General features: G+C 37.8%; 1 protein-coding gene across 2 annotated transcripts; it reads right to left on the minus strand.

The window, feature by feature from the left end:
• Nucleotides 1-11,065: 11,065 nt before the first annotated feature.
• Nucleotides 11,066-20,560, minus strand: LOC103710380 (signal recognition particle receptor subunit beta-like). Of its 2 annotated transcripts, none has more exons than XM_039126742.1 (7): nucleotides 20,224-20,560; nucleotides 20,024-20,144; nucleotides 18,838-18,920; nucleotides 15,094-15,180; nucleotides 14,785-14,933; nucleotides 14,370-14,501; nucleotides 11,066-11,542 (listed from the first exon to the last, which is right to left on the minus strand). In XM_039126742.1, exons 2-7 carry the CDS (start codon nucleotides 20,130-20,132, stop codon nucleotides 11,353-11,355), a joined length of 750 nt encoding a protein of 249 aa, XP_038982670.1. In that variant the 5' UTR covers nucleotides 20,133-20,144; nucleotides 20,224-20,560; the 3' UTR covers nucleotides 11,066-11,352. The 2 variants fall into 2 exon arrangements, with proteins under 2 accessions (XP_038982670.1, XP_038982671.1); XM_039126743.1 differs by having other exon boundaries at nucleotides 20,325-20,552.
• Nucleotides 20,561-23,168: the final 2,608 nt, after the last annotated feature.

The following is a 23,168-nucleotide window of genomic DNA, read 5'->3' on the forward strand; positions in this document are numbered from 1 at the left end:
ACCATCAATTTGATGATAGGTGGTTGACACAGGTGATATGTTTTTTCTATTACTCAATTGTCTTTTTCTTTTTCTTGTTAGGTTCCATCTAGATCGACGACGGTGGATGAATGATTGAGCTCATGAATTGTTTGGTAATTATCATACAGGACCAAAGAGAAGGAGAGGAAAGAAGGGCCAAAAAAAAATCTTAATATTTTATAGTTTTAAATCCCAATAATATAAATCGTATCTTAATACATATAGCAATATATTTATATAAATAATTCAAAATTTTAATAAGAGTCCGCATAAAAATAAAATGCTGGAATCTTCATAAAATTTTAATCTTAGGATCCAGAAAAAAATAAAATTTTCTAATTTTTAAATAATTAAAAAATTCCTAATTTCCATACTTATACTTACAAAAATATATCTAGATCGGTCCTTCGTCAAATTAATACACTAAAATAAAGGGGATTTAAACCAGCGGAGGATATTCCTTCAATTGTGGGAGGCCATGCCATGGAATTACTACTTGTAATCAAGAGTTCTCAACTGATTCGATTGCGGTTTCTTTCGATTCCAATGGGACATTTAGCAGAAAGAACGTGAAGAAAGTCCAATGGGACATATTAATAGAATAATTTTGGTAAGTTGGCAACAGCATCATCAGATTTTGCCAAGATATATATTAGATTTTGTGGATCTTGAAACATCAAGGCTGGCACACGTGCTGCTGCAGGGAGACTGCCTTAGCTAAAATCAGGTGTTGTTGCACGTGGGAGTGATCACGAGTTAGAGTGCTTCCTAAGGAAGCCGTTGGGAAAAGTACCCAATAGTTGTAAATTAAGACTGATATTGTTCTCGGTATCAGATACGAAGCTCAATGATTGAATTAATTCCATTGACTGGATTTATTCGTGATAAAAAGTGATTAGAATCACGATGTTGCAATGGTTGTTTTGTGAAGCAGCACGGAAAGCATTAAAGCAATCCAATTGGGAGGAAGCATGAAGTTGAGATCAAAGAAATGCATGGGGAACTTCTCAAGCCAATTAAGTGGTAAAGGTCGACTTAATATTGAATTTGCAGTGAAAGATCATAATTTTTGGCAAAAAACAGCTTAATTTAGATTTTATCAGACTATTATATCTCTGCCTGCATGACTATTTACTGAAAACATGTCCAGTTCTACGCAATATTTAAGATAGGTGCATGCATTTAGGTGAAGGTAGGTACATCAAGGTCCAACAAATTCAAAAGTGATTTTTTTTTTTTTACATAAAAAATGTTGCTTCTCTTTTGAAGCCGTAAAGTTATATTTAAGAACAAAAAATTTATTCCCCATTTTCTTTATCTGGGAATATCAAACAAGGGGATAGTAATGCCAATCAATAGATCAAACTCCAGTTTATAATCCATCTTCTAATATGTTAATATGAAAACCCTATTTCATCGAAACTTTTCAAACCTTCGCACAGACTTATGTATTTATTAAATTAACCTCAGTTCATTTTTATTGTAATAGAAGGAAGAAATAATAGAGCAATAGCAAAGAGCATAAATGAATGTACCAAAAAAAAAAGAGCATAAATGTAATTATCAAGTTATGCAAATAATTAAAGTATGAGACCATTCTTCTACTAGAGGAATTTGGTACACAAATACTAAAAATTATTTCAATGGTTCTATCATGAGCTGGTTATAGACTGCCAACTATCAACCATTCCATGCCCTTGAAGAAGGCAGTGTCATGTCTACCTTTCTGTATGACATGAAGAATCCTTCAAACAGTCCATTGGAACGTTTGGTTGTTGCTGATGCGATCATTAGTTCTGCTAGAGCTAGGTCTTGAAATTCAACCGTTGGGAGGAAACACAATTCAGATATTTTGTCCTCTATTTTCCTGTGCCCTGCCCTATTTTCTGATACGCTTGACATTCTACTGATACGCCACTGTAGATGCTGATGTGGACTGATACAAGGAGCTGGAGCTTATATGGACAAGGGAGAAGTTAACTAACAACTGAATTCAGTTAGTTGGTTGAGTTAACTGAATTCAGTTGAGGGCTCTTGTATTCACTGTGAATAGTAGTTGTAAGTTTATAAATAGGGAGTCGATGGATGTAATGAATTAAGTTCAATGAAAATGAGAAACTGATTTCTCTTATCATGTCACTTCTTCAATCTCCTGCATATTCTCAGTTCAGGAGCTTTCCTGTTCTTGATATTCCACCTTCTTGATCTCCTGTAGCTTCTCAGGCCAGAAGCTTCCTCACTTTGATATGCTTCTTTGGCCAGAAGCTATTTCATTTTAATATGGTATCAGAGCAAGTATCCATGGCTAATGCTGCAACGAACTCCTTTCATTCATCTTTCTCTTCAAGTGCTTCGGATGATCAATCAAGCCCATACTTCCTACACCATGGGGATGATCCAGGTACCATCTTAGTCTCACAAACACTATCTGGGGAGAACTGCCCAAGTTGGTGCAGATCAATGGAGATGGCCTTGAGTGCAAAAAATAAAATTGCATTCATTGACGGGTCACTGCCCAAACCAGATCCATCTGATCCATTACTCCCAGTATGGATTCGATGCAATGACATGGTCACTTCATGGATCCTCAATTCAATTTCAAAAGAGCTAGCCAACAGTGTCTTATACATCAATTCGGCTAGAGAAATTTGGAATGATCTACGTGAGAGGTTTTCACAAGGCAATGGACCCAGAAGCTTTCAGATTCAGAAGTCTATTGCTTCTTTGACACAGGATCAATCCAGTGGCAGTTCATACTTCACCAAACTGAAGGGTTTTTAGGAAGAGTTATGGAATTACAGACCAAATTCCGTATGTACTTGTGGAGCAATGAAACATTTGATAGAATATCAAAAGCAAGAATGCACCATGCAATTCCTAATGGAATTAAATGACAGTTACTCCCATATCCGAGGCCAGATCCTCCTGATAGAGCCTCTTCCTCCTATAAACAAGGTGTTCTCCCTGGTGTTACAAGAAGAAAAACAAAGAGAAATCATGACCTCTGTTGATCCAAACATGAACACAGCAACGTTTTTAAGTAGATCAACCCACAACCACACTGGAACACCTTCAACCAAACCTGGAGCAGAAGTAGGTCAATTCCAAAGAAGGGATCGACCTGTGTGTGGTCATTGTGGTATAATTGGGCATACAAAAGACAAATGCTACAAATTGCATGGATATCCTCGAGGATATAAGTCTAAGAACAGAAGTGCTCAAATTTCTGTGAATCAAACATCATCACAAATGGAATCAAAACAATTCAATAGTGTTCCACAGCTTCCTTTCACAATAGAACAGTGTCGACAACTGCTAGCACTGATCAACCCTTCGTCTTCATCAGATGATGGTCAAAGCAGCAATTCTAAAGCTCCTCAGACATCTGGTTATTTCCCGTCTAGCCCATCTAATACCTCTGGCTCCAAGATAGAGGGATCAAAAATCAACATGGCAGGTATATCTCATCAATTTTTTGCTTATGCTTCTATCCCAATCACCGAACAATGGATAATTGATACTGGTGCCACCGATCACATGGTACATTCAACCTCTATGCTAACAGAAATTAATTCCTTGGTTTCCACATTTGTTAACCTCCCAAATGGAATCTCTGTTCCTGTAACTCACACAGGAACAGTGAAACTCTCAAAGCACATCACTCTTACCAATGTTTTGGTTGTTCCCTCATTTTCTTTCAACTTGATTTCCGCCAGCTCTTTACTTAAATAGATGTCATGCTGTTTAATCCTCCTATCTGATTATCTCTTCATTCAGGACCAGTACACCTGGACAACGATTGGTTTGGCTAAAGAAAGGGATGGCTTATACTACATGGTTCAAGGTCATGAGTCCAATAAGGATAAATCTTGTAAAGCCTCTGTTCATGCAGTCTCTGCCGACTTGTGGCATTGTAGATTAGGACACCCATCTTCATCTAGAATGCAACTTTTACATGAGCATATTCCTGAAGTAGCGAGCTCCAGCTTACAACATTGTACCGTTTGTCCATTGGCCAAACAGCATAGGTTGCCTTTTCCTGTTTCGATGAATAAAACTGAATCTCCTTTCGAACTTGTTCACTGTGACGTGTGGGGGCCTTTTTCGGTTCCATCACATCATAATTCTCGTTATTTCTTAACTGTGGTTGACGACTTCAGTAGATCCACTTGGGTATTCCTAATGAGCTCAAAATCACAAACGCAGCCTCTTATCCGGTCATTTTTTAACCTTATAGAGACCCAATTTAGAACCAATATCAAGGATGTACGCACTGATAATGGTGCTGAATTCAACCTTCAAGAGTTTTTTGCCTCTAAGGGAGTTCTTCATCGGCATTCATGCATTGAAACTCCACAGCAAAATGGCACAGTAGAAAAAAAACACCAACATCTTCTCAACGTTGCTAGATCGTTGAGATTTCAATCAAATGTTCCTCTCAAATTCTAGGGTGAATGTGTGCTCACAGCCACTTACCTTATCAATAGAATGCCTTCTCCTTTGCTGTCAAATCGATCTCCTTATGAAGTGTTGTTTTCATCAAAACCTACATATGATCATCTCAGGGCATTTGGATGTTATGTTATGTTTCTACTCTCACACGACACCGAAACAAATTTGATTCCCGGGCTGAGCTGGCTGTTTTTCTTGGTTATTCTTATGGAATGAAAGGATACAAAGTCTACAACTTGAAGTCCAAAACCATTTCCATTTCCCGAAATATTATCTTTCATGAACACATTTTTCCATTCAAGCAGTTCCCCTCTCTAGCTTCTGATCACACAGATTCCCATTGCATAATTTCGAATGCTATTCCTGATGAAAGTTCGTGTCCAGATTCCATTTTGCACACTCCTACTGTATCTGTTCCATCTAACCCTCCTCTTTAGCACCTTTCAGGTTCTTCACCATGTCTAAAGGACACTCTCATACGTCCACAACCCACGCCTGAATCACCCCAACCTGTTAGAAGGTCAACTAGAACCAAGAAACGACCAACCTACCTTGAACAATATCATTGCCAATTGGCCACTAACCTTTCTACTTCACCATCAAAATCCATGGTGACTGGTACTGAGTGTGATATCTTTTACTTTCTTGACTATAATAACCTCTCCTTATCCCACAAAACCTTTGTCCTTGCTGTTAGCAATGAGGTTGAACCTACCTCATACAAACAAGTCGTTCAGTGCCCGGAATGGAGGGAAGCAATGGCAAAAGAGATTCCTGCCCTTGAAGAAAATAAAACCTGGACTATCACTGATCTACCACCTGGAAAGGAAGCCATTGATTGTAAATGGTGCTACAAAATTAAATTCAACTCTAATGGCACCATAGAATGCAAGAAGGCCCGCCTAGTTGCCAAAGGATACACTCAACGGGAAGGTTTTGATTACTTTGAAACATTTTCACCAGTGGTAAAAATGACTACCATCAGAACTCTCCTTGCAGTTGCTACGGTGAACAATTGGCACCTTCATCAACTTGATGTCAACAACGCTTTCCTTCATGGTGATCTAAATGAAGAGATTTACATGAAAATTCCTCCTAGTTTTGCTGGTAAGGGGGAGTCCAAAGTGTGCAGACTTAATAAGTCTTTTTATGGCCTGAAACAAGCCTCAAGGCAGTGGTTCCTCAAGCTCTCCCAATTCCTTTTAGACGCCGAGTTTATGCAATCCATAGCTGATTATTCCCTCTTCACAAAACAATTTGGTTCATCATTCATAGCACTCTTAGTGTATGTTGATGATATTGTATTGGCTAGTAATAATCTTGCTGCCATTGAAGATCTCAAGACTGTTATAGATCGGAAGTTCAAAATCAAAGACTTGGGCAAGCTCAAATATTTTTTAGGAATTGAGGTTGCGAGGTCAAGAGCAGGAATTTCCATCTGTCAACGCAAGTTCACCCTTGACATACTCTCGGACACTGGATTCCTCGGTGCAAAGCCAGCTAAAACCCCCATGGAACAGAATCTAAGATTGATTAGGGATGCAAATTCACCTCTTGCTGATCCCACTATGTACAGATGACTCATTGGGAAGCTTTTATACCTCACCATCACAAGACCCGATCTCTCCTATTGTTTGCAAGTCCTCAGTTAATTCATGGACAAGCCACATCAATCTCATCTTGAGGCTGCTCATCGGGTACTCAGATATCTTAAAGCTTCTTCCGGTCAAGGTTTATTCTTCTCATCATCCTCACAGCTACTTATCAAAGCATACTTAGATTCTGATTGGGCTGGTTGCCCAGAAACGAGAAGATCACTTACAGGATACTGTGTTTTTCTTGGTGATTCTTTGATCTCATGGAAGTCTAAGAAGCAGTCAACTGTTTCTAGATCTTCTGCTGAAGCTGAATACAGGGCAATGGCTACCACTTGTTGTGAGATAACTTGGATTAAATATATTCTAACGGATCTTCAAGTTTCTCATGATGCACCTGCTTTGTTATTTTGTGATAATAAAGCAACTTTGGCCATAGCTGCAAATTTTGTTCACCATGAAAGAACAAAACACATTGAGCTGGATTGTCATCTAATTCGAGAGAAAATACAATCCGGACTCATTCATACTTCACATGTTCATTCACAGCATCAGCTAGCTGACATCCTCACCAAAGGACTTGGCTCTACTCAGTTATATTCTCTTCTGTCCAAGATGAGCATTCACAACATTCATTGCTCCTCTTGAGGGGGAGTCTTGAAATTTAACCGTTGGGAGGAAACACAATTCAGATATTTTGTCCTCTGTTTTCCTGTGCCCTGCCCTGTTTTCTGATACGCTTGACATTCTACTGATATGCCACTGTAGATGCTGATGTGGACTGCTACAGGGAGCTGGAGCTGAGCTGGAGCTTATATGGACAAGGGAGAAGTTAACTAACAACTGAATTCAGTTAGTTGGTTGAGTTAACTGAATTCAGTTGACGGCTCTTGTATTCACTGTGAATAGTAGTTGTAAATTTATAAATAGGGAGTCGATGGATGTAATGAATTAAGTTCAATGAAAATGAGAAACTGATTTCTCTTATTCTGTCACTTCTTCGATCTCCTGCATATTCTCAGTTCAGGAGCTTTCCTGTTCTTGATATTCCACCTTCTTGATCTCCTGTAGCTTCTCAGGCCAGAAGCTTACTCACTTTGATATGCTTCTCTGGCCAGAAGCTACTTCATTTTAATACTAAGCCTAAAAGTTTAACTCTTTCAATTGTTTCCCAATTATATACTCAAATCCAAGATAATTAACAATTAGTCATTATTTATTACAGACTTTTTTACTCCATCACTAACAAAAAAATTATATCCTATGCTTTGTGCATCATATGGCCATACACATCTCTAATCACAACTATTTATTTCTATAAACTTCATTCATCATATATCTCGATGCATTATTATCGGCATGCATATGCCTTTGAGCCTTTCGAGTCACGGAGAAACTGGAAATCTTCAAAATAAAACTTCTTCCAAAAACCTAATTTTATCTTTCTAAAAAAAGCTAAAATAGCTTTTCAAATTTTTTACCAAATATTCCTATTTCATCTAAAAGTGCTTTTAAAATATCAGAAAGTATTTTTTGGCCCTCCAAAAACTCTTTCAAATAAAATTTTAATAAACAACAACCGGTAAATTGACGACTTCCGTAGGCCGACGAAGAGGGCTCCCATGCGGCGGACGCGTGTCCATGTGGTGCCGTAGGTTCCACGGATGAGGCATGTGGAGTTGGAAGTCCTGCCGGCGCGGTTCGGCATCGTCGGACCGTCTGATGTTGACCACGTGGAAGCAGTTAAATTGGTCCGTGCGTCGACCGCCGCCGTCTTTTTGTCCTGTGGCAGGGAAAATAGCGGCGGTTAGTTTGGGCCCCGCTGTCGGCCGCCGTCGTTTTGACGCAGTGGTCGAAATGAAAGACGGCGGTTCGTCCGTATGCGACGGGATTCAGAGCCTTCAGGAGAAGCCGGTGCAAGGCTGAAAAGTTTGCACTCGTGCGGCATCGAGCCCGGAGGTCTCCGGTGAGGCTGGGACAAAGATTTACGGGAAGGATTGGAATTCTAGCCTTTTTTTTCCTTCCGTCATGCACTCTCTTCCAAAATTTGATGATGTCGACCCTGTACAACTTGGATTGGATGAATGTCCCAAAGGAGGCACTAGTTTACATATTAGTACTTGGGAAATTGATGACTAAGCATTTGTTTGAGAAAGATTCTGATGTTATGTTCCATCTAGAGATGCCAGTTTCAGCAGATTGCAGATGTCTCTGGGTATATTGCTTCCACCAGTCTGCAGGTAAAGAAGAATTAATGGTGCATTTGACTTCAATGCAGCATGCAGTTAAGATTGTCTTCCGGGCTTTTTGGACCAAGAAGCAGCATCAAGCACGAGATCAAGACATGTTTGATTTTTTCCTACATTGTTTGGGCAAACGGGGAATTTCATGCTGATTTGTGGACCCTACGTAACAATGACATAGTGGGGATTTTTGAATTTAAGTTGATGGTCAGATATCCTACACTTTGATTTATGTAAGGATTAGATCTGATTCTTGAGTGGCTTTTCATGCATGAGATTCTGGATGGTCCATCTTCCCACTACTCCATGTACTCTCAGTTTTAATGATATGGTTTACATATTTAAATCGTTATTCTAGAAGGAGAAAATTAGATGGGTGCATCTTTCAAAATTTAGCATATGTATCAATTTTTTGGTGAGTAGAGAGTGTATGGAAGAACTAAGTTGAATAATGAAAACATTTCACAACCTGTTTGGATGTATAGATTTCTCATCCATAGATAACTCGTGATTGGCGGCATTACTTTCTGGTGGAACTTAAGATAGGTAGTTGTATTTAAAACGAGTGGAAAGTGTTAAGGGGGGTTGTAGCATCTCTTGCAGGCGTTTGGTGGCCTAAATGGGATCATCATGGTGATTTAAGATCACTGGTGATCCTCATCTTAGAGCAATCCGATCCTCAATAATCTAAGATCACTATGTTTAGGATGTAATGTCCAAGTGACTAAAGATCCTCAGATTTTCATGAATAATGTATTTGGCATATCATGGAAGTCCAAAATCACTAGCCATATAATATGAAAAATATCTTTAATATATGCAAGACGGATTTTTTTATGTATTCTCAATTCTCATGAATTAAGAATATAAGCAAATATACTGATTCTTATGGTGATTCTATTATTTTGTCACAGACTTTACTTTTAGTGGCCACTATCTCTAGAAAATCAGACTATGTTCAGATTTTGGATATGATGTGTCTCAAAAATAATGAATTGCAAATGACAACATATTCCTTGACCTCAATATTAGGTGTTTGGGAACACACCGATAAGTAAAAAGGAAAACTAAGCTCAACTTACATGGGGTGGGAATGGATAGATACGAAACTCTCCTTGATGTCAAATTTGGACAAAATAAATCATAGTTAAATTCATGCAGCATTTGCCATTTGCAACATATTCTTATTATTCTATTATTTTTTTGTATATAAATTTAGAGCTATCATAACAACCAATTTCAAAATTTCTGTTACAATTTTCTACCTTTTGTTATTTGTTGTACCCATAGGCGGGCTCACCATTTAGGAACATAGCTCTTCATTCTTAATGCACTAATGATTTTTAACAAATTGTATGGAAATGATAGGCGCATATACATATATTGATAAGGAAGGTAAGATGCCACCCAACTTTTATTATTGAATGAAGCTTATATACAAGTAATTATGTACATGAGGCATGGCTTGTTGTCCAAAGGAAATGAGACATGGCATGTGCATAGATTGAACTAAGATACCATTACTCTTCCTTTTCTATGAAACTATTCTCTATTATATTATGCTCTGCCCCAACATTTAATGTACAAATGCAGCTCTAAGAAATTTGTGCTTAAAGAATTTTGATCAAACATCTTAGAAAATAGACAGATCTACAAGACAGATTTATAAAAAAAAAATCTATGCATCTCAGATCCTATACAACAAAAATCTATGCATCTCAGATATACAGACAAATCTACAAGATTAAAAAATATGATTTTCTGCATAGATATCAATGTTCAGAAAAACAAGACGGATCCAATAAAATTAAAAGATCAAAATATCAAGAAATCAAGAAATAGAGGAATCAATACCTTACGAAATCAAAAAATTACTGCAACCCGAAAAAAGAAACAAGATAGAAATCCAAATCCCTCGTGGATGGCACTTGCTTACTCAACCATTGAATCAAGGGACAAAATTATCCCAAAATTTTATCCCAAGTTCACCATGTTGAGGTGATCTTGGATACCTATAACGAATTTTCCATTGCCGAGGTGGGCATTGATTCGAGAAGTGGGGCTAATCTAAGATCATGGATATCCAGTCTAACACGGTGATCTCATCACATTTACCTAGAAATATTGCAATACTGTGTGCGGTGAAGCTCATTTTAAGATGCCATCGGATGGTGGGAAACGTCATGCTGAGTCACCCTTGATCCCGGATGGATCACCTCATACCAAAAACCTCATTAGTGTTCTAGACAGAAATTCCACAGGAAAGATGATTTTATTTATATTAAAAAAATAAAGGATTTTGAGAGCCGAACGGTTTCCCAAGTCGGAGACAAATCCCTTTTAACCTGAAAAAACTGCTCTCGCCATATAAAAAGGAGGATGTTTCTTTAGGCAGCTCTACCTGAAAAGCTGTTCTCATTGTTAACCCGTGGAGAATCAACAACCTAAATGGCGAGAAAGATGAAGTCATTTTGGCAATCAAATCAACCTTTAAAATCAGATCTTCTAAGAAATACAGACAAAAAGACACATACGTAATTGCATCGAGCCGCTTTGTAATGCACCAGCTTAAACATGCGCACACTGCACCTGCACGCTCGGTGTGCACATGTTGCACACTCAGACATGCACGCACACTCAATGCATCTTTTGGGCTCTGCGTTATTTAAGTCACTGGAGCTGAAGATACCTCATCAGTTTCTTCGTTTACATGAGACATAACCTAATCACCATAAATCACGATGAGCAGCGATCTAACCAAACGGTTTGAATAGATTCTGAAATTTGACATCATATAGCATGTTCGCATGACAAAGTATACAAACAACACTATTCTTTTTCTTTCTATCACTAGTACAGTTATAGCAATGTAAATGTAACAGACGGGTGGCCTCAGCATTTTAAGAAAAACACTGAAGAGGTAACAAGAGTGCCATCTGCAGTCAATCATGAACCAGCTAAACCTTTTTTTATACAACAAAAAAAGAGTCGAAATCCATCAATTCTGGGGAAAAAAAAAAATATGGCCATAAAGCCAATTCCTAGTGCTTCACGTGCTCTCTGATAAACTGCTCCACCTGAGAGACCTCACCAGTCAAGCCAGATGCTTCTGCTACACTCACCTTGTTTCGGCATTGTGAAAAACTGAATGCTTCTCCGGGAACGCCGAGGGTATATTCATCGGCAATATCAGCACTAGATATGGCATTTCTTGATGTACGGAGCTTGTCTCTGCAAAATATTGAAGCCAAAATCTTTAACACTATTAAATCATGGTAGAGGGATATTCTTGCATCTATATGTTCCAAGACATGAAAAGGAATATGAAGAGGATGTGGCAGCCGCGTTGAGGCACGACTATTCAGCGAGAGAGTTGCTAACTCAGAAAAAAAAAAAGCCTAAACATGTCAGATGAATATTGATATAATAAGTATAGCAGAGGGTACTGTTACTAGTGAAGAAAAGCAGAAGATCAGACAGATTGCATCATCGCTATAAAAAAGAAGGGAACCCCTTTAATGATGGGTGACCAAATCAATTTTCTCATCAGTTGTGTAGTAATGCTAGCCTTCAGCAAGCACCAATTTTTGTATATCATGCCTGTCAAATTAGTTCACATCCTTTTATGTTTGCATAACACAGTATTCTGTCAGTGAACAGCTTTGCAAGCCTGAAGACTAAATGAGAAGAGTCAAGCCAGTGCTTCTGTATCTGATAACCTAATAGTATGATAACATCTATCAGAGCCCCTCATTAAGGTCTGACCTCGCCTGGTCTGCAGAGAGGATCGTCACTTAATGAACCAAGAACAGCACAACCGTTCATACTTGATAGACAGCTGTGATTACTTTGCATAAAGAGTAGCACAACCATTCATACTTTATTTTCCTCTCAACAACTCTCCTTAGAGCATGTTATTGAGGGAAGAAGCAACTCTGGGGAAAATCAATAGTCTATGCAAGGAAACCAATGGAAGGAAGGATGATAAATGACCATGAAACATTTACTAGAGGCAATGAATTGAGTGGGTGCATGGAGGGAAAATATAATTTTTGAAATAAGTAGAAGAAAGGTTATTTGCTGACTTTGGAGGATGGGACAAGCATCTAAGAAATTGATTAAGATCTCTAACTAAGAAAGCAGTAATTAACATAAAAATTTTCTGAAATGCTATGACGGGAAGGTCCAACCCAACATCATAAGCTAGTAAAAATGGAAGCAAGAGGATGAAGAACCATAATATCCAAATTCTGATAAAAAAGATGACCTCACAAGCCCTTGAATAAATCCTCACCACCCCTTTGTCTCTTTTGTCATTCCAAGCAATTCAGTCAATCCTTCTCTTCCTCCTCATCCTCTACCTCTCGAAGCTCTTGTTTTTTCAGTTTCCATTAATGGCAACAAGTCAAAGGTCCTGCCCTATACTAATTGTCAATACATAATAATTTGTTTCACGTATTCTGAATGTTTTTCCATACAAACTATTGAAAGGTTTAGGGCCTTGTTTGGAATCCCGGGTAAGCTATCCTGGGAATAAACCCATATACACTGGAAGTTGAGGGAAGATGCAGCGATTGGAAGAGAGGAATTTTAATTTATCAGGGAAGTCCCCTGATCATGCAAGCATCAAAATAGAGGATACTACATTCCTCTGAAATGGTGATTTACATTGTTCCCATGACTACAAAGTTTCCCATTTCATTAAAACTCTCCCTCTCGATCACATATTTGCTTTTCAAACTCTCTAATTTTTATTCCATGGAAAAGTTGTCAAAAATCCAACCAGGCCACTAAAGTTTTAGGCGTTCAGCAGACAATGTTATAAAGCATAATATTGGACAGCACAGATACTATGGTACAGATAGGAAAGGTTTGAGAAAAACATGCAATATCAAATAATGCAGTACTCTGTAAACTTCTGTGAAGAGCTCATAGCATTGACCAAAAAGTTGGGATAATGTTTGTTGTTTGTGGTTAGCATTGCACAGTGACACACGAGTGTTTCAAGGCACTTGTTAATATCCTCATTAATGATAAAGAGATCTATAAAATAGAGCCAGAGTCTACATAAAATATTGCTGCAATCTATACAACTGTTTTTCCAAGAATGCAGGACGAAGATCCAGAGCACACTCCACTCATCATTGTGGTTCATAAGACATCGTAGAATGCATTAAAATGCTCATTGAAGAAACTGAGAATAGCGTATTATACGTCAAAAACATGGTGCTACCATTCATCTGGGCCAAAAAATGTCATACTTATTGCCATCTCGAGCGGGCTTGAGCTCAGCTCATAATAAGCGCAAATCAGGCTAAGTTCATAGGCTGAAAATTCATTTCAAGCCGAGAGAAAAATAAATCCAGCTCGATCAGGTCTAAAATATGTTTAATAATATTATATAGTATATAACGAAAGCTCTATATTTGTTAGCATATTTTATTATTTTTATCTGAATTTGCATTTTATGATTAAGGATCTGATTAGTGGGCTTTGTGAACTATTTCAATCAATTAAGCATTAAGCATGAACCAAGCCTCGATTCAATTTTGAACCAAGATTGACTCAAGCTTGAACTGATTTCAGCTTGGTTTAAGATTATCAAGTTGATTGAAACAGGTTTGTGTTCAGCTAGGTTCAAAATTAAGCTCAAATAAGACTCAAACTAGTATCTACAAGCTCAAAAATAATTTCAATCCAAGCTTGACCAAACCCAGGCTCCATCAAGCTCAGACCCATTATACCTTTACTCCATGTGATGGTTAAACTATCATGCATCCCACCTTTACTTTAGCTTGTGTTACTGTCATCCATTAAAGTTTAGGTATGGTGGGGTGCATAAAGGAAATGACTACCAGAAATATAAAAAGAAAAACAATTTTTCTTTTACATCTTAGCAAACACCACAAAGTTAGAGAGAAACCTCTACAAAAATTATTGATGCATCATACAGTGCTAGCAGTTTAATTACAAAAACTTTTCTCGAACATAATGCACTCTGTAAAGTTAATGTGTTAAAGGATAGCTTTCAATAACTGAGGAAAGTTTAGGATCTTACATTTCCTTCTCTAATTGTTTCTTGATAAATTCCTTGGAGTGTGCTGTCACTTTATCTACCTTGTTGCACAATATCAAGATGGGGGTTTTCCGCTTCACTATACTCGCCTTAGTCAGAATATCATACAGATACCTTCAACACAAAAAATAACAATATATGAGGAAGTAAATATTAAGTTAGTTAATAGATTGAATAATCCAATGACAAGTAGTACTTAAACTAGTACAACGGCCACCAGCATATAAAGATTGAATACAAACCAGCAAAGAACCCTCCTGTCACCAGCTAGAAGTACAGCATGTCTTAAGCAGGAAATGACTATTATAGCCAACATGAATTTAAGAGACATACAGCTATCTGCTTAAATAAGATCAAAATAAAGAGCACAAAAACAATAAAAAAGTTAGTGAATTACTCAGCAGCTGCTCGACAGTTCGGTAAGAAATCTAGAGCATCCACGACAAAAATGAGACCAGCTGCATGAGGCAAGAATTCATCAAGTTTGGATCTAAGTCGTGAATGCCCAGGAACATCAACCAAATGGATAGGTTTCAGTTTGCCCTTCTGCACACAGGAGATGGAAGTGTGATCAGCATTATATTGTACCAACACCAACATAGCAGTCTCTCTTCATATTTTACTAAAACAATATAGAGCAGCAATATTCTTAGGTTATGGCTTTATTTTCACATCTAGGTGCTTATATAATTAGTTTGATTGCTACCTTTTCCAATTCAGAGTGCAGCACAAATGTACCCTCATTTGGGTCCATTGATGTGACGGTTCCTTGATGCGTGGAGCCATCACGAAGCTAGCGTAAAGAGAACAACAAAGAAATGGTAGTCAGAATGTAAATTGAAGAATAAAATGATATCTATGATTATGCAATTTTTGTCAGACAAACCAAACCAAAGATGTGAAGATGATACATAAAATCATATAATTATATGAATGTCAGCAAGAAAAAACATGTAATCATATTTCATTCCCCTAATAATGAAATCATAAGTATATAACTCAGTCATACATCAACAGAAGTGCTGACGCATATTTTCTTCAAATCATATTATATGCACCATTTTCAAGCTTGATTAACGTGGTTGCAGAGAGACACACAACAGAAGTATGGAATGATATTGGTTTTATATCAATTGCAGTAAAAAATGGGACATTACTCGATCTTGATTTTGCTTCAATAATTGCCCTGTGACTCTTTCTCAAGCATTTTTAATCCATAATCTAAAATCAAAAATTCAAACTCAATGATCCCAAAGGTATTAATAATTTAAGAAACAGCATTTTGAAGATCAAGTCTATGTTTGAATGCAGGTTCATATTTTTAGGTTCTGTTTTTCTTATTAATAAATAACATCGAATTCCTTCCCTCTAGGGAAGTAAAACTTCATCGATAATTTTTTAAAAAAAGGAGGATTACAAAAAATAAGCAGGTAATCATCGAAAAATGTGCAGCGTGGGGGGTGTGGGTGGTTCAGAAAACCATCATTCTAAAAGTTGACAGAAACTTCAAATAAAAAATAGAAGATGACAGCTCCCATGATGATAGTAAGGATCATGCCGATGGTACACATGATAGGGGCGCTGATAAAGTGGGAATGATAAGAGTTTAGGGCAGGAAATGGGCATGGGCCAACATAAGCCTATTAGTCCATGCTAGCTTTAAGCTAGTCTTCAGGCATAATTTTTTTACAGGTTTGGTCCTCAAAATTGAGGCCCAAAAATTTTTTGAGCCACGTTCAAGCAACCTTGGCCTAGGCCAAACCCAAAGTTATCGAATATATTATAGATTGAGCTAATTATATTTACACCATACCTATCCATCAATCAAAAAACTTCTGGATGACGATCAATTTACTTTTGGTTAATTCAAAACCAAAAACTAACTCCCATTCCAATTCTCCAACCATACAAGCGTTTGTGGCCTCTTCGAGCCTCTGTCCCTCTTGTACATCCCTACAATGATGAGGAGACCTAATGTTGGCTACTCTTGTCCTAGAGCATCCCCAACTCGCTGTCACAATCCCCCGGGTCGATTATTGCTCCTCTTGCATGATTGCCTCCCTCCCCATCATCTTCGAAAGCCAAGGGCAGCATCAACTCCTCTCTTCTTCCTATAGACTTTATTCATGATGGTGGTCCTCACCCTCCTTTTCCTTTTCACAAATGTCAACACTTTTCTCCTCCACCTATGTCACCAAAAGGACCCTTGGTTGTTGTCACCACGTCTACAAGCCCCAAAAGGTGCACCCTGAGAACTCCCCCGCTGGAAAGCCTTCCATCTAAACCTAAACTTCTTCATTGTTCAAGTACCGCCAAACAAACGAACCTGTCCAAACATGCCTACGTAGGCCAAGCTCGAGTACGAACATGGGCTCCTCCACCAGCAGGTTTTTTCGGAAAACTCCATCTATTCTGGTGTGGATGGCAGGCAGGCCTATATTTCTTGGTTCAATAGGACTCCTTACGAGCATGATCCTTTTGAGAATCTTTAGGCTTACGCCTATCACGAAATCCAAATAAAATTCTATGTGCTAGGTTGGGCATGGGTTGGCCCAGCTCGAGCTTGGCCCATTTCCATTCCATCTAGAGTTGATGGCAATAGTTACACTAATGTTGGTTGTATTGCCAGGATTAATTACTCATATAATTACTAAAGTCTTAGAGATTATTTGGAATACAATTATCCTTATTATAGTGAGAAAAGGGTCTTAAAGGCTATCAAGTACATGTAGAAGCCTTAATGTCACTTCTTTTATAATTAATAGACTTCTAATTTGAGCCACATATTATTGATTATTAAAGATCCTTAAATGTAATATGAACATGTTTGCCTCCAGATTCTGCAATATGATTGTTGATTTCTCAATTTTTAGACAAGCAAAATAAGTTACGTTCTTAAAAGTTAATAACCTTTCCTGGTTAAAATTGTCACACTACATTGTTTCGCATTTCTTGTGAATTTTTTAAGTTATTGTGACCAATAGAATATGTGAATTTCATCTCGGTTTGTCCAAGAAACAACAAAATCTATCAATTTTGGTTAAAATGTTTCAGTTTCTATCTAGCCAAAGCATAGACCTAAACCAATATTCTCAAAAATACACAGTCTCTTTGTTATCCTTGCTCATCCATTTCCTTCTAGCCAACTCCCAACTTTCAATGTTCACCATAGCATCTAGTACTCACACTCCTGCTATTTAGTTATGAATCTGACCCATGCTATTTAGTTATGAAATTCCCCTTCAAACTACACTTTTTTGTTTCCTTGTTAGCTCAACCCATTAGGCAAGGTTTGACATATTGATCAATATGGCACACATCCGCTAATATGTAGCATACTGAACTCTCAGCAATACAAGGGGTTATTGCTTGAACAAGGCCCAAATTGAGCAGTTTAAGGTGGGTCAAGATTGCTTCATCAAAGATCGAGCCCGAACTAGCCCTAAACCAAGTGATTCACCCTTTGCAGCTCGAGATAACTAAAATGGCCTCTTTTCCAACATTCTCCACCATATGAATTTGGAATGAAGTGAGGGAGAAGGGAAAAATGTTGAGGGAAATTGGCCCTGTAAGATCAAAGCCTGGTGTTTGATTTTTGGGGCTAAAAAATTATCCTAGCTAGGTAAATCTTCTCTCTCCTCTCGTATTATCCTTATGTATTCAAAAGCCGAGTGGAAAAAATGATATGAGGGATTTTGTCAAATGAGAATTGAATGTTATTTGAAAATGTGATTTATACATTACAGCATGAGTTCAGAATCAAATCAATGATTTTTGAAATTCTAAGTTAAACCCCAAATCCACCCCAAAAAATATGCAAATCCCCAAATGACCCAAAAATATCAACCAAGCGCACCCTGACTGTTTCCATGCATATCCATCGATGTCCTCTATCATAATGATACTCAAAATGGCACACATTGTACCCACCACTAGTTAGTATGCCACTGTACCTTGAAATTTCGAAACTTGCCTTTATGTAAATTCAAAAGAATGAATTATGTCTACTGCTGAACTTTATGTGAAAATCTGTCATCAATCAATCCTAAGAATTGGCAAGAACCTAGAGAACAGTAGACAAGCAAATTAGCAAAGTACCAGTCCTTTCCTTCTTCTAATCATTGTTTATCAAGTTTTAGTACATTCAAGATAAAGGTCCACATTAAGCCACTAAATCGACCCTTGACTTAACTTTGTTAATCCTTGTTCTTTTTTTTCCCCCGAAGTAGTACATCTTTTGTCATGTTTGTAATCATCTTAAGATTCTCAGCATAATGCATGAAATTATGGAATTCAGTACTAATAATCACTTTCAATTGCAAAAGAGAGGTATATACCTAAATGTTTTATCATTAGCTTATGTTCATCCAATTTGTTCATAATTTTTTTTATCTCCCCTCCTTGTTCCCATCCACTGAAAAAAAAAGAAACAGAAGATACAAAGCAGTACCTGGTAAAAGAGAGCAGTTTTTCCACTACCACTTAATCCAGCAAGCACTATGGTAGTAGACTTGGAGGGCTTCAATAAATGGACTGTGAGATTAACAAAAAAAAATATAAGATCAGTAATATTGAAGTACACCAATTACTGCAAGAAAGAATTAGATACTCTAACAAGGTTTTTCGCCCTTCAGCTCCTTCAAACCTTCAGAAAACTTAGGCCTCTTCTTTATCGAGATTCAAGACCTATTTGCAGCAGATCTTAATAAGAATTACTTGCAATGTGTGCCACTACTTTTTAAAATTTTCTTCATCAATTCAACAATGCTCTTCCATTATTTATGTTGACCCTACATTCTATCACTCACTCATTCACTCTCTCTATCTCTATCTCTATCTCACACACACACACACATATAACCTAAACCTCATGGATCAAAGTTTGCTACTTTGCTTGCTGTGCAGTATTATCAATCATCCCTAATCTTTAGCCTTCAATTTATTACGTAGCACTGGAAACTGAGGCTTATAAAAATATGGATTGTAGATTATAAACGTGTTGCAGTTGAAATTTAGGCAGGATTTAGTCAGGCTTGAGCTGAAGTTAGTCATGCACAAACTGTTGAAAAGCTACAATTTTATAGCATTAAATAGGAATCACGCCAAGGTTGAAATTTGAAACATCTCGTTAATCTGAAACATCTGTGCGTTCAAAGAAACCCTAAGCATTGGCATCTAGAAGCTAGCAAATATGAGCATGGAGAAAGTTTGGTCCTCTTTCGAATAAAGTCGGCCCAGACTTTTCAAACAAGTGGTCGCAGGCTAACTAGATTGTGTAAAAAAAAAAAAGAAAAAAGGATTTCAACGACTCGTTATTGAAACAAAACTGTTGTTAAATCCCAGTACTGATTTGTAAGTCCTTTTACCGAACACCTTTTGTTGCATAAAGAACATGTCAGGAACGGTCATGCTTGAGATGCATCACTACATTCTTAAGCTGAAACATTTCTTGAAACTCAAGATATAGATGAAATCATACTTTTAACCACCCACCTCACTTTGTTTACCCAAAGACTGTATGCCAGTATAACCCACCCCACCTTCATTTTTTTTTTTTGCTTCGACAACCAGTTGTCGAATTTTGGGGGCAAGAAAGCTAAAGACGATCGAAACAGTGAGTATGGGGGTAAACTTACGGATGGCAAAGAAAGCAAAAGTAACGACGAGAACAGCAAGAGCAGCGTAGAGCTGCTCGACTGGCAGCTGACGAACCCACAGTTCAATCTGATGCATCTGTTGCTCCATTTCTTACCGTACCTGCAGGAAATTAACAGTGAACGAGAACATTACGAATTGAACGAGAACAACAGGAGAAACTCGACGATGAGTCGGATACCTCTTTTTCTTCTTTGATTTCTTTTAAATTTGCTTCATACTTCAAGGGGATCTGTCCCGAGGGAAGAGGAGAGGAGGTAGGGGTTTGGGCAGAGGCTCTACCTGAAGGACAGGCTGCGGTCGACAGGATCGGGTGCCCTAGATACGAGACGATACGAAGAATGGCAGACCGCCGACACGACAGGGGCGAGAGCAACAGGTCCTGTTTCTTCTTCGTTTTCGTTGGACAAGCCCTTACCCTGGGAACGAAAGCAAGGAAGGGGAAGGGGATTCTTGTTTCTCGCCTCCGCTGATCAAAGATCGAAAAAGATCCCGACTCACTGAAGCTTCGGGTGTCAAGAAGTGAAGGATCTTGTGGACCTGTCCATGGGGCGGGCGGGCAGTCCAGCGGGCCAGACCGAGCTTAACAAACAAACCCACTTAACAAACGGGCCAAGAAAATTAGGCCCGGTTCGAATTTTTTTAATTTTTCCCGTGTTATTTGTTTATGTTTGACGTATTTGTAAATTTAATTGTTACTAATATATGAACTTAATGAGATACTAAACATATAGATTATTGACAATTTTAATTATTCATCTTTTGTGTTTTTAAAAAAATAAAGTATTTTTAGTATTTTTTAAAATTAAAAAATAGTCATGAAGGCTGAGGGCCAACCGAAAGCCTGAAGCTCGAGCAAGGGCCGGGCTTGGGCTTAAGAAAATTGTGTTGACTTTTAGGTAAAGCCTAATTCAAGCCTAATCCGACCTAGCCCATAACTAGAACTAGGTCCAAAGAACAAAAATGAAGCAAAAAGGGCGTTACCTTATCTTCTACCGTATTAGTAAATATTAGAAGAAAAATATAGAGACTACCAAATATTTGGATCATGAAAGTTTAAAAAATTTTAATTATACTCTCAAAGTTGTATTTTTATGTCAATATGATCCGGCTGTCCATTTAGACCTGACATCATAAATGGACCAACTAAAAATATTTAATTATCCTTAATCTTCTGGAGTGGTTATTTGTTCCACTAATTGTTTGAGAGGAAAATATAATAAGACTTCCAACCTAATGCTTTTCACTATAGCCACCTCCTCTCCCATTCCATCCTACTTTGAATCCTGATCAAGGTAGGTTGTCATTGGAGTCAAACTCCAATTTTTTCATCAAATAGTGTGCAGTCTTGTTTAAGGGAGGAGAGTCACTTACTGGAATATCGAACACTCTATTTTGGATAAGTATTCTATGTTATAAAGTTGAGATTTTTGTATTTCTTGTTTGATTAGGGTTTCCATTTGATAATGCGACCTTTTCTATGGCTTAAGTTCGAAAGGTTTGTTGTTAGGGTTAGGGTTCGTCATAGGATCTTCATATTTTTATGGTTTGGTGTTTGAAATGTTTGTTTGATATCAATGGAATTTTCTTCTACAGACTACCAGCTTCCCATATGGATTACAAAGCATAAAATAAGGTCAACTAGCACGACGATGGATCCTTTTTCCTTCAATAGTGATGAAGATTATATCTTAATAATATAATCCCTGTTAAATGGCCCTTTTCAGCCTTTCAAGCCTTGTTTTATATTCCTTATGGATAGTTCTATAGGGCCGGTTGGTAGGATATGCATCTCATGAATCTTCATTTATGTATGCTTGCTAGCCTTAGTAATATTCTCAAATAAATGATTTCCTAAGCAAGTTGCAGGCCAAGGATGACACATAATACATTAGTACAAAATATAAGTCAAAGGGGAAGTCCTAGGTCTGGTATTGGCTTTAAAGGAGTTTAAGGATCGATGTTAGGATTTAGGCAAATCCAATGTCTAGTCTAGGGATGCATGCTACAAAATAAGACACAGGGATGACTTCCATATGCAATATAATAGTAGGTTTATATGTTATAATATTGTACATATGACAAAAGTGTTTAGTATTGGGACTGGTGAGCTAGGGTGACTGCCATTTTTTTTTGTCTTCTGCTAGATCGTGAGCTCAGATGAAAGTCTTGTATTCTTTTGCAAGTGAAGTTTTGTCTGCACCTCTTTCTGGTATAGGTTCCTATTGTGACAATGTGATTCCTATCTATATATTGTGCTTTATTACTTACTATGTAGTTGATTTCCTTGTGTATATGTTATTCTATATTTTACAAAATAACGACTGCTATTATGTGGTTGCTTCCATATTAACTTTGTTTTTTATTCCTATCTACTACATATTCTCCCCCACCATGCAATATTTTGATGGTAGAGTCGGTTATCATGACAACTGCGACCTATATGAAATGAGCCCTATAGCGGCAAAATATATGACCAAGCAGCCAGGTTATCAAAAAATTGAATGGTTCTATTGCTTAGACCTAGAGGAGACACTTGAAGAGGCATTGAGGAAACTGAATACTGACCAAGATGTATTGGACATGATGATTGTCAAAAAAGTAATGAATAATGAGGCAGTATATGTGGAGTATTGTATAGATAAGATAGACTTGGTGGAAGCACCCCCTGCACTTCCATCAACCTAACAGGATAATGGCAAGGTTGATGAACTTAATCAGGGCAAGATTAGGAAGGATGCAGGGTTGGGATCTATGGTTGAGCCTGGTCAAGGAGTAGCTGAGGTTACTGCTATGGACAAGGCTACAAAGAATGGCAAAGAAGGGGAAGAGGAAGACATTTGAAGAACGTCAAGGTTTAGTAAATGTGACCATACAGGGATATAAGGAAGGACATGCAGTAAGAACGCATGGTAGGAGGTTTATGAACGAAGATCTGCAACCGGATGAAACTTGGAATCTTGATAACGGGAGCGACGGTGATTCCAATTTGTCCTTGAGTGATTTCACATAGACCAACGAGGAGGATGATGACCTCTTCTAGAAAAATATATATCGATAATCTACTCATTTAGATGGATCTACATAAGACTCAAGAAGATACTATTAACGAAGAAGCTAATTTCG

This window comes from Phoenix dactylifera, chromosome 5 (assembly GCF_009389715.1).
Source record: "Phoenix dactylifera cultivar Barhee BC4 chromosome 5, palm_55x_up_171113_PBpolish2nd_filt_p, whole genome shotgun sequence".
NCBI lineage: Eukaryota > Viridiplantae > Streptophyta > Magnoliopsida > Arecales > Arecaceae > Phoenix > Phoenix dactylifera.

What these genes read in the sequence shown, in the direction of transcription:
- LOC103710380 (XM_039126742.1), bottom strand. Translation starts at nt 20,132, where the DNA reads ATGGAGCAACAGATGCATCAGATTGAACTGTGGGTTCGTCAGCTGCCA. An exon ending in AAACTGCTCTCTTTTACCAG is followed by an intron (nt 15,181 to 18,837) that starts GTACTGCTTTGT and finishes TCTTTACGCTAG; the next exon opens with CTTCGTGATGGCTCCACGCA. An exon ending in AACTGTCGAGCAGCTGCTGA is followed by an intron (nt 14,502 to 14,784) that starts GTAATTCACTAA and finishes TTTGTGTTGAAG; the next exon opens with GTATCTGTATGATATTCTGA.